Genomic DNA, 12,560 nt, shown 5'->3' with positions numbered 1-12,560 from the left:
TACTGGCCTGGAAGCCTTTGTTGTATTGCTAAGTGATAGGAAATGTTCCTGCTGAGATGGAAAAGGATCCTAATCTGATGGAAAAGTTGAGAATCATTGTGTTAATCATGCCCTGAATTATTACCTACCCCAAGATGTGATTAGATTTCTGGCCTGTTGAAAGTTGCAAACCTGTATATACAAAGCAAGGAGAATGGGTGTTGCAAGTAAAGCTGTGGGAAATAAGCATTTTTGGTTTGCTCATTGAGCCTCTTAAAAAAAATATTTCAGATCATTTTGAATAAGCATTTGTCCAGTTTGTCAAGGTGCACAGGGGTTGCTTTCATTCAAACTGGATGCCTGCTTGAATTCTAATGCTTTAACCCTATTTCAGCTCCTTTTATCGTAAATTTTACTAATTTTCAATACAAACAGAATTTCAAATATCGGAATTAAATTTATTAATATATTTTCTCTATACTATTAGACTACAACTTCTGCTTAAATTAGGTAATATCTTTGAGTGTCTTCCTGAACCCCTTGCCTCCACTGCCCAACAACATCTTTCTAGTGAATAAACCACTCTTATGTATGCCAACAGTCTACCTTTAGGTTGCTCCTGTTTGTGTATACGCGGTTGCGTTGTGGTGACCTAATTGCTTCAGAGTGAGACAGTGGCTGAATGAAATTAATCTTGTGGTAACTGTATCGCTGAATGCCATGGCTACTACAATGTGCTTTTACAGTATATAATGCCTCAAATGAAATTGCAATTAGTATTTTTATATAAATGGAACAAAGCTATGGGTGACAGAGGTAAAGTCTTTCTTATAGACTGAAGCTGGCCAGTGGCTGCTTTCAAGACTGAGTTTAGGATTGACAGAAGTGAGCAGAACAGTGATTCTATAGATTTATTACTACCAGAAGTAATAGTCCTCAGTTTTCACCCTAGTGCCTTCTGTTACAGAAGCATCCAGTAGTTAAACCCTTTTAAGCAGCCTGTTAATTATGCTTCATAGCTGACCCTGCAATTTCTAAATATAATAACTAGTTTTAAAAAGTTTTACATTAAATGTGACATTGTGGAATAAGTCAGCTAATACATATTTGTTCTGTACTCCAATTTTGTGTCCGCTTATTTCACAGCAGCTGTTTCCAGTCATGTAGAATTTAGCTGTGGAATTATTTCATTGGTTGGGGGGAAACAAAACAAATTAACATATCCTTCTAAATATGAGTAAGTTTTAATGTGTCAGATTCATTTCACTTTATCTTGTGCAGCTGTGGTTCAGTTCTGGTTTTAGTTAGCTGCAAAGAGTTTATCAGGCATCTCTGTCCTCTTCTCAAAGGTATTAATTTCAAACTGAATGCCACTTGTCTCTGTCTCTTCAAAAGCACATGCTAAATTTAAAGTGACTTATATTTATATATTACACAGGGGCCAGGAGAATAGCTGCTTGGAAATGGACAGTCTCACTTTTGTTTTTGTCATTTTAATTGCTTTTTTGTGGAATAATGTTCTAGGTTTGCTGCAGTGATGCTGTGAAGGTTTCTGAAATCCCACCTGAGGGAGTTTGTGTAGCTTTTCTCTTACCTGAGAAGCCTGAGAAATTTTGGAAATGTATTCTCTTAGTGTAGCAAGCTATGAGTGAGCAGCATTATCAAGTGATTAATGGCAGTGCAGATGCCTGCTCTACCTGAACATAGCCAAAAGAGACCTTCTATCACTATCAGGAGACTGCAGGAATGATTGTCCATTTCAATTTGCTTGGCAGCCCCTCTCTTTCCTACTTTTTCTTTTCTAATGATCAGTGTTGGGTTTTTTGCGTTTTCATACTGAGGATCTGAAGATTGCTATAAGCTGTTGGGAAGGGGTTTGTGTGGACACTTCTGAATTAAATATCTAGTGCATAGTTACTTGCAATTTCAAAGAAACTTGAGTCAGGGAGCCACTGATTGCCACTGGGGACTTTGGTGTGTTGTCTCGCCTGAAACAAATTCAAGATATAGTATGTTAGTGTTAATAAATTTTCATGCTGTGAAAAAATCTCAGACATGAGAAGCCTTTTCTACCTTGAAACTAGAAACAACTGTAAAGGCATATATTGCAGCTGGAGTTCATCTGTTTCTCCTCCATAGACCTCTTACCCTTCACTGGGGTAAGGATTTCTGCCATTTCTGCCACTTCTGTCAAGTTTGCCCTGAGGCAGGTCCGTGTGGACACAGAGTGTTTCCCATTCTTGTTTTTAATGTGAGGCAAAAGAGAAAAGAATTCCAAGGCAGCAGGAGAAGTGTTTCTGAACTCTCCCACATTGCCGCAACTGGAGCAGCTGTCAGTTTGTGCTTGTAAGTCTGTGCATCTTGTTTGAGTAGTGGTTCTTCAGAACCTCGTACCGGTTAACAGTCTAACAGTGTTCTCCGTCAACGACAAGCACAGACTAAAACCTTGCTGCTTAAAAGAAAGCAAGAGATGGATGTGTGTCCTGATGATTCCAATTGCCAGGTGGTACTGCTCAATGAGGCGTCTGATTGTGGAGATGATGGTAGAAAAGAAACAAAATCAAAGCATGGAAGAGGAAGGTATTGTGGATAGTTTCTAAACTGTACGTACAGCTAGTCCTACAGGTGTTCCGCTTTGCAGCGCTCTGCTAAGAGAACGAGTTAGCTAGGGGGACGTTCTCCTCACCATTGTCCTACTGCGTTGCTGCCGAGCAGCTAATGTAGCCACTGAACATACGAAGGGTACGGTTTCACCTAGGGGAGCTGATGCTGAAGAAGGCTATCTTTTCTTACCTGTGCAGCCCTAGCAAAACAAGTCAGCCTATGAAAGACTGGATATTGCAGAGTTGGTATGCTGGGGCCCAGTACTCTTTTGAAATTTTTTGGTTGTTTACAGAACTAATCCTCATTTACATGTATAAAGGGTTTGTTGGATGAAAGAGGATGAGTATCAGATGTTGTGATCCTGATTTGAGAATAATATATATAAAGTGAAATATATGCAACTGTTTTCTGAATTTCGTCTTAAACACAGTGCCCTAGAAAAATACTTAACTGATGTGAAATTCTTTTACCAAACTGATACATGCACTTTCAAAAGGGAATCTTTGTGAATGTTTAAAGTTGTCTGTGGATGCTGATGCAGTTTGAGGTTGGTTGTAACAGATGCTTACCTGGTCAGAATAATGTCCTCTCCTTGTAGTAGCTGTTTCCTAGCTTTGAGATTATGAGCTCACCAGAGAGTTGAGATTACAGGAGGACTGTTGTGCATTGTAATGAAGAAAATTTAAAAAATATATGCCATGTTATCTCTTGTTCTGTCCACTAAAACCTTTTTCATTCCTTTGGGAGATGAATTAATCTCATCAAATTTATTCCACTTGAAAAGATTAAGAAATCACAAAACATATGTTGTTAATGTATATGTAATTAACAGAAAGGCACTCCAAACTTGCAATACCTGAGAAAATACCCACTAAATACCACACAGCCACTCACTCACTCTCCCTCCCCCTCGGTGGGATGGGGGAGAGAATCAGAAGGGTAAAAGTGAGAAAGACAGTTTAATAGGGAAAGCAAAAGCCACACAACACAAGCAGAGCAAAACAGGGAATTCATTCACCACTTCCCATGGGCAGGCAGGTGTTCAGCCATCTCCAGGAAAGCAGGCCTCAATCACGTGAAACAGTTACTTGGGAAGACAAACACCATAACTACAAATGTCCCTTCCTCCTTCCTCCCCCAGCTTTATATGCTGAGCATGACATCACATGGTATGGAATATCCTTTTGGTCAGCTGGGGTCAGCTGTCCCAGCTGTGTCCCCTCCCAACTTCTTGTGCACCCCCAGCCTACTCGCTGGTGGGGTGGGGTGAGCAGCAGCAAAGGCCTTGACTGTGTGTAAGCACTGCTCAGCAATGATGAAAACACTCCTGTATTATTAAAAACACTGTTTCCAGCACAAATCCAGAACAGAGCCCCATACTAGCTGCTATGAAGAAAATAAACTCTACACCAGCCAAAACCAGCAGAAGATTTTAGTACTTGTCTTTGGTTTGCTTTCTGTAGCTGGATATTTTTGTGTGTAACACTGATACACACAATTCCAAATCAGTGGACTTTAGAAGTCATTACTTTTTGTCCTGTGGTATCCTTTGATTTCTTCTATGTATGTTGCTTAACTCTTTCTTCATGTCAAGATACAGCCTAGCTAGCAAGCTAGGTAATAAAGTTATTTTTCTGACCCATGCTAGAGCTGGAAACAGAATCACTTTTTTAGTAAATTCTGTGTGTAAATTGTGAAAGAGGAGGTTATGGCCCTTAACCGAGCACTTAGCAATTTCTTCCTAGTGGATGATTTGGCTGTATAAATGAATGTAATCAAGGTCATTTCAGCAAAATTGTGCCTCTGAGCCAGCATATTAAAATATGTTCCAACTTTTCCTGATACTTGACTTCACGTGACTGGATAAGTTTCCAAAAATGAGAGGCCGAATTCTGATCTTCACATTAGGATCAGAATCGTGAATTAGTCTGGAATACAGATTCTGTTCTATTTAAACTGTAGCTTTGTGCAGTATTCCAGATTTATACCCATTCACATATACTTTATCAGAAGGAAAACACATAATCTGTCTTTTTTTTAGTTTGCCTTTGATGTGCTTCATGTATTTCTTTGTGCTGCAACTGTAGAAATACCATCTTTGCATAATTTTCTTTCTCACCTGTCTTTCTTTTTTGTCTTTTTTTTTTTTTTTTGTCCTTTCTTCCCATGTTTTCAGTCAGTAGTGAACCTGATCAGTGAGCTACAGGAGCAGATGTGTAGACTGCAGCTGGAAATTAATAGTAGAATCCAAGAAAGAAAGTCTCAAGATAGGAAACCAGACTTGACACCTAATGGTCCTCAATCTAGTCCGAGATCAGTGGTAGAGACCCTCAGCCAGAAGAATTGCTCTCAGTGTGATGTATGAGAAGTACACCTTAGCAGAAGTCTGTGTATTACCTCTCCCTCTCCTCTCTCTTCTCTTCCAGAAACTAAATTCTGCTAACCAGAGCTATGTTGTGAATTATTGGCATTAATCTTTGTGGCTTTCATTAGCAAAGAAGTGAGGTGGTCACAAAACTCACCAAAAAACCCCCACCCCAGACACCCCACTCAATTATTGTGACAAATTTGGTCATCATTGATGTCTGTCTACTAAAGCACAGATATCTGTAAGACCCAATCACCTCTTTCAGGTTTTTTTTATGATTTTCATTTTAATTGTAGGTCTGTAGTGCTGGTGTGGTGTAGAGTTTTTTTGATTTGGGGGTTTGGTTTGTTTTTTTCCTTAGTTGAGATTTGTCTTTTTGATGTGCAGCATGCTAGCATGGTTTGATAGTTTGCTAATTTTCCTCACAATAATGTCACCCTGGCCATGCATGATGGTGTACCCTAACGAGTCCTCTGAACACAGATTATTAATTCCTGAATATCTTAAAAGCTTAACACAAGTATAAAATACAGTTTCAGGTAAGACTATCTGAAATACATCCTTTCTTTTTCTAGTGATAATGTTAAAGTGAATGAAAAGAGCCATAATAAAAATAAAAGGTTTGTACCTTTAAAAGAGCAAATCCAAGACATTTTTGTTTATTCTCTGACATTAGCAGTTACTAGGAAAGCATTTTTGAATTTACATTACAGATCCTAGTTGTATTTGGTCAAAACTATGTCACATGTCAAAACAAGCAGAAGCTACTTTACTGCTTAAATTTACTGTAGGCAGAATGATATTGGTATGCCTGGAAAATCCATTTTAGTATTTGTTTTTAGATCAGTTTGCTTTAGGTGCCACATTTCTTTGGTTAAAATATGGATCCCCAGAACTAATTTTATAAATAATCTGCTTACATTGTGAGAGAGTTTTTCAGCAATTTTTCTCATAGTTTTATTTTACACAAATAACTCTTTTGGGTGTTTTGAAAATAGTGCTATTGTTTCTGAGCTTGCCTCTGTTCACGACTAATTAGTGAACTATTAGACTACAGTACAAGCTGCATATTGGGGAAATAATCTGAGAGTCAAATCTGGGAGTCATTCAAAATAAACATTAATTTAATCCAATATATTAGTAAGGTTGCTTAATGTATATACTATCCAGGATTCCAAAATTGAGTTAACTTACAAATTTTTCCATTCCTTCATTTTAAGACATTTGGTCTTGTCAGAGCTCCATCAGGGATTTAATAATGTCAGAATAAACAATAAGGTAGGGTTCTATCAAGGGAAAGGAGAAGGGACATTTAAGAGACAACTTCGTCGTTAGATGGAGAATGTTCGGAACCCTGCTTGGCTGCTGCCATAGGCTGCATCAACTTGGTTTGCAAAGTGGCAAACGTCAATGCTGAAAGTAGCATCTTTGTAGTCATATTGGACTGTATGTGTATGGTATTAAATGCCTGTAACTTGCCAGATACTATTTAGTCTGAGTTTTATTCTTCTTGGTAAGTCGCTTAAACACCTGTTTGGGGAGAGGATTGTCACTTTAATGAAAGTTAGTAAACTTTTAGCACTGCATGTTTCTGCTTACTTTGAGGTGGCTGAAAAACAAAACAAAATGACAACAAAACAACCAACTCCCCCCCCCCCCCCCAAAACAATAGTTACTGTTACATGAGACTGCAGTTGTGGATTTTTTTGGCTCATTTTCACCGAGACACACATGACTTTACTAGGCTCATCTGCATTCCTTAATATGACTAAGAAATTTGCTCATAATTTAAGGTAGAGAGTTTGAGAAAGTATTCAGAATCACAGAATCACATTCCTTCTCTCTCAATTCAAAATAGTTTTTGACACCTTAGACTAGGTCACAGTTTTTAAAGTGGTGGTTCATTCTTCATTACTGTGTGGCTCATGCATGATCTCTGGTTCAGGTCTATGGAAAATTAATATCTACCAGAGTAATCTTACTTTTATCTGCTGTTCTTCCTTTGCAGGGTTTGCTACAGGAACTTAGACACCTCAAAATTAAAGTGGAAGAACTGGAAAATGAAAGAAATCAATACGAGTGGAGATTAAAAGCAACTAAAGTAAGCAGAATACTTGGTATTTACTGATGACAGTCTTATTTCAGCTGGAAAGGGATATGGTCTGCATCTCGTCAATATTTACTTTTCTTACAATTGCCTTGTGTCAGGGCTTACTATGAAGTCAAGTTTTTTTCAACCATCTTTGGAATAAGTATTTTAAAGTTTTTTAGCTTCTTTTTGTGAGTTTTGCTCCCTCCCTGCAATTTCTAGTCTGCTACCTTTTTGTAATTATTGTTTAAAAAAAAAAAGGCATGTTGACTTACAATGACCAGTTCTCAGGAAAGGCCTCTTTGAAGGTTTTCTGTCTTTTATTTGTGTAATGGTGACAAGCCTCTGTGGAATATGCTTTCCAGACAGAAGAGGAGAGACATGCAAAGTTGGCTAGGTGTTCATTTACTATGGAATTTATTTTAATAGACATTAAGCCCAAAATACACCATTAGGTCATTTGCTTTGACTTTGTGTATATCAAAGTGCATAGCTGCCTTACCCTTCTGTTGACCTTAAATCCTGGAAAGCTGTCAGATCATAATCTGGAGAAACTTGACATTTGAAAGATTTAATAATTTTCCCCAGTAATTAATTTTTCCAGTTGAACATGCTTATTGTTAAACAGTTGCACTTTATTTCTAGTTTGAATTTTTAGCCCTTTTCTACTAGACTAAAAAACACCTTATTATTTTTCCCTGTTGAGGTACACGTTTGTGCTGTAATCACATCTCCTTTCATTTGTGTAGTACTATAACCCCTGTGCATACAAATGACTGACTCTTTGAGTTGTGGTTGGTTCTTGGAAAAATGTTTCAAATTATTAAACTGAATTTTCTTTTTAATACTTGATAGCTTGATCCAGAAATGACAGATAGCTATTATATATATTAGCATTTCTTTCAAGAATTCTTAGATTAATATTGAAATGTTGCTATCGTGTCTTTTTTCATATTAAGATAACAGCACTTGTATCCATGAAAATGTTTTTTCTGACATGGTGGAAATGAACAGTCTTTGGAAAAATATTTTCTCAAGCAGTGTGTGGCCAGCTGCCAAGACAGATAAAGATTGTGGAAAGTGTAGGAGCAGAATGAAAATAAGAAAGAAGAGTCATACAACCTCATTGAGTGAGAGAAGATACAGGAAGAAAAATACAGGGAAAGAGAGAGGAAGACGACAAATAATTGTAGAGATCACCGGAATGAGGCATTAAGGGAAAAGAGGGCATTTAATAGAGTACAAGATCAAATAGACCAGGGGAGGCAGATCCAAATCTGATCTTAAGAGGTCTGCAGCTTTTGTCTTCCTGTTGCTCCAGCTTCTTAGATGAGAAATTGGAATATTTCCATGGCTGGATATAAAAAGCATATTAGTCACTGGGAAGTGTAAGAGCCCTTCAGAGACGCAAGAAGGCAGATTCTTCTATTCCATACGGAATTGCAGGCAGAGTGGTGATCTTTTGCTGCCATCCAGCTGCTTGCTTCCTGGTGAAAATAAGTTTGTGTATTAGCGTAAAATAGTTCATGTCTTTCCCTGATTGGATAACGTGTTTTGGTGTTTTGCATTATTTCCTGATTTATTTTAGTATTTTGAGAAACTGCTCACATTACTGACTTTTTTTTTGTTTTGTTTCCTTTTTTCTTTAACTGCAAGGAGACTTGGTAGGCTTTTGCTGGGGGAAATACAGTATATTGCATTTAATAAAGGCTTTAAGGCTGCTGGAGAAAACCTTAATGAAGCTACTGACTTAGGAAAGCATGCTGTTGACAGTTTTTCCTCAAAAATAGGAAAAAGAGATGAGAGTCACTGTATTTCAAGCTGGACAATTTCTTTTCCCTCTGTATTGTTGAGATCTTTAATGCATGATATTCTATCCCAACCTAGTGGCAGCACAAATTGCAGTAAGTGTAAATGAACCACTGATATTTTGTTGCATATATGTGGTTGTTTTCCAAGCCATGCTTTGCTTTTAGCCTATTGCTGTAGTGTCTGATGTGAGGACGAACGGTTTTGTCATGCTGCTGAGAAAAGGGCTCAGCATTAATAGATTCTCAGTTATATTTATAAGTAATAACTAGGATTAAAAAAATCAGTATCTTTTAAAAAATGCTTTGTTATCTGCTAGTGGTCTTCATGCAAAACTCAGAAGTTTCCCTGTAAGAGTCATTATTATATCACCAGCATTGTAGCATTGAGAGCTTTCCAGAGTTTTTTTTACCAACACGAATCCTTGAAAATTTTACCTGTCTGTAAGTCTAAGATATAATGGCATTGTAAAAAGTGAGCTTCTGTAAAAGGAATAGGATAGTAACACCATGAAATATGTAATGTTGTTACAGTGTTTATGAAATGTCCTGTTCCCAATTCAGGACATCAGTCAAAGTAAAATGTTATGCTTTGAAGTCTTCTAGTTCATGGGAAAGAATCACAGAGAATCGGCAACAATATTATTCTGAACTTGTTGTACTCTCTTTCAGGCTGAGATAGCCCAGCTTCAAGAGCAATTAGTTCTCAAAGATGCAGAAATAGAACGCTTACAAAGCCAGCTCTCTAGGACCTCATCACATAGTGAAGTGGCAGAAAGAGGTAAGAGGAGGGAAAATAAAATGAAAAATCCAAAACCTTACTTTAACTTCACTTTGGTAGCAGCTTGGCTTAGTATTTCAAAGGAATACAAAGAGATAGAAGAATGGACTTACAGAATTTATTTTGGGAGGAAAAAATGGTGCAAATTTATTTTGCCTTCTGATAGGGTCCTTCAATGTGCGAAATTCTATCCCAATCTAGAGCCAGCACAAATTGCAATAAGTATCTCAAGGGCACTGAAACTTTTTCTACTGGAATTTTATTTATAATTTGAAAGAGTCATTGTAGTTCAGCAGGAATATATTTTTTTGTGTATATCTTCAAAATGTCTTTGAAAAATCTTTGAAGTTTCCATTTTTTAAGAAAAAAAAGAATTTCACAGTAGTAGCTAAGCATGATATTTAAATGTCCAAACATTCTAAAACATAGTCATTGATTCGCGTCTTTCCTTTCTTCAGGACTATGTCTCATTTAGGCTCCCTCTCCCATGAAAGGTTGGGCCGGATGGTCTTTCAAGGTCCCTTCCAGCCTGGGCTGTTCTATGATTCTATGATATTGCAGGTTTCTGTTTTAAATTTGACTGTTGATCCAGGTCAATGGCAAATAAACCAGTTTGTTTAGCCTTTGGTCTCAACCAGTCATGTCACAGTTCTCTGAAATATTGACTCCCTGGAGCTTCTGTCAATTGCTGGGCTGTGAGCAATATGATGTTAGTGAACTTTTTCGTCTATAATACTGACACTTATCCATGCAGGAATATTTGTGTGTGGTTGACCACAGTGCATCAGCTGAGCTGCACTAAATCTTTTTGTGGGTGTTAACTAATGCTTCCAAAAAGTGCCCTTGCCGAGATGTGACTTTTCGGGTGCTGTGCTACCTCTTTCTCAGGGCTTGCCAAGAATCTCCTTGTAGGAATTAATGCAGATACGTCCTTTCTAGAAGACTCTATATTTTGACTGTTGCTTATTCCAAAGAAGTGACTTAACATAAACTTGATGCTGATTTCACTGAGCTGCAGAGCTTGTGCATGGAGAGAACTGCATGTCTAACTAGAAAACTAGTTTGTCTAACAGCACTGTTTTGTAGAGAAATCCTTCTACTAGTATAATTTTGTATTTTCTATGAGATTCCCAAATAGTTTATGATATTTCAAAGGAAAGATAGTGTATGACAATAAATCAAGAGCTCAGCAACTTTCGACTTCATGCTGAAGATGGGTGAAACTGTCCTTGATTCCAGTGGGAGAAGGATCAAACCCTGTACAGATTCTTTAAGGAATCCATTTAAAGAATACATTTAAGGAAAACACTTAGACTATAGTAGAATGGAAACAGTATGCAGCAGTAATAATTCTTCTTTTAAAAAATTTACTCATTTATCAGATTGTTAGCTGGTCTTCTCAAATGAGGTTGAAAAATAATGTCAATGTACTTGTAGTATGCTAGAATGCATATTCTAATTAAATTGCAAAATGTATCTAATAATGTGCTTTTTCTACATACTTTATTTGACTCTCAACATTTACCATCGTAGAGGAAGTTTATAGGAGAAGGCTAAAAGAGAAACGTAAGCCTTGCAATTCACTTTTGGCTTTATCTCACTGTTCCTTTCACACAAATTATAACTCAGATGCATCCTGCAGCAATAATTCAATGTTTGTTTAGATTTGGCTGTCTAATTGTAATATACATGAGACATTGCTTTCATTGCTTGCATCAAGCAGACAGCTGCTTGCCCTGTTTAGTAAGATTTCACTTCAGAAAAAAAAAATCAGAGGTTCACAAATCAGATAGTTGGACTTCAAAGGGACATTGTCAAGGTTAACAAACCCCAAACTTAACCTTTACCTCTTTTTATTTGTACATATGTCGACCTGTATAAGTAACATATTTGTACATATGTAAGACCCATATAATATCTGGAAAGATGGCTTTAATTGAAAACCTCCTTCCTTGGAGGGGAAGGATTTGGGCTTTTTTCAAAATCAGTGCAGTAAATTTAAAAAAAAAAAAACAAAAACAGTGTGAATAAAAAAGTTTCCACACTCGATGTTGTTATAAATATTGTAAGCAAAGTTTGCTTTAATGTGCTTGAAAATACCTTGACACCAGTTCTTTTTGAAGTCTAATATTTATAAAGATAAGTTAGTAGGACTATGATTTTTTTTTTTTTTTTTTAGTAGCTTTTAAAAAATCTTCCAATTGCTTGCCCACTGCCTGCTGGCTTTAGTTTTTGATTTGGCTGTGTCTGTGCATGTCTTGTGTTGCTAAGTGTTCTCTTTTGCAAGAGAAGTGTTTGCAAGGTTCAGTTACATGTTTTAAAACTTAATCATTACAAGGTGTGTATTTTTCAGAATCACTACAAGAAAAGCTGATTACAAATAGTTTAGATACGACATTGTGTGTTCAACATTTAGTTGGAAAACATTTTTTTTAAAGATGTTCTTTAGCAGTGTTGATTTTCTTTCCTCTCTTTCACTTCATGCCTGCTACATCTGTTTTTCATAGTCCTTTGTGAAACAAGTGAGTCTGTTTTAATGTCAAAGCATGAATTCCCTGAGTGGCAGCTACAACAGATAAACTACTTCAGGTTCTGTCTCCACCATCTACACTTGATTTAGTATAGGTTGGTACTGGAGGACTTGCTAGGAATAGCATGTAGAGAAGAAATGAAAGATTTGGTTCAGCAAAGTTAGGATGACATGATTAACAACCTCATAAATTTTCAGAGAGTGTGTTTTAATTGATTTGGCTATAACATTCTTGAAAAACCTCTATCTTGTAACACTAAATTGTGTGTGAGGCAATTCTGTATTAGCTCTTGATTTTAGATTTTAACTTAGTTATTCCTACTGAAATGTTGTAAGAAAAAAATTTTACAAATTTTCCTTGTATCAAACTAGTTTTTGTTATTTTTCATTTCCAAGTTTCA

At 36.8% G+C, this 12,560-nt stretch overlaps 1 protein-coding gene across 1 annotated transcript in view; it reads left to right on the top strand.

Moving 5' to 3' along the window:
- Nucleotides 1–12,560, top strand: part of PPFIBP2 (PPFIA binding protein 2) — a gene marked incomplete at its 3' end in the record, with an annotated part of 89,726 nt that overhangs the window by 55,096 nt on the left and 22,070 nt on the right. The window contains exons 6-9 of the mRNA XM_082000656.1: nucleotides 4,760–4,942; nucleotides 6,960–7,052; nucleotides 9,521–9,629; nucleotides 11,163–11,195. Of these exons, the coding sequence (XP_081856782.1) occupies nucleotides 4,760–4,942; nucleotides 6,960–7,052; nucleotides 9,521–9,629; nucleotides 11,163–11,195 (418 nt within the window). The remainder of the gene's footprint in view (nucleotides 1–4,759; nucleotides 4,943–6,959; nucleotides 7,053–9,520; nucleotides 9,630–11,162; nucleotides 11,196–12,560) is intronic.

The sequence above is a fragment of the Phaethon aethereus genome, assembly GCF_964289735.1.
Source record: "Phaethon aethereus genome assembly, chromosome: 5".
In the NCBI taxonomy this organism is placed as follows: domain Eukaryota; kingdom Metazoa; phylum Chordata; class Aves; order Phaethontiformes; family Phaethontidae; genus Phaethon; species Phaethon aethereus.
Note: the sequence above shows the minus strand (reverse complement) of the source record. Positions and strands in the feature narration are given on the sequence as shown.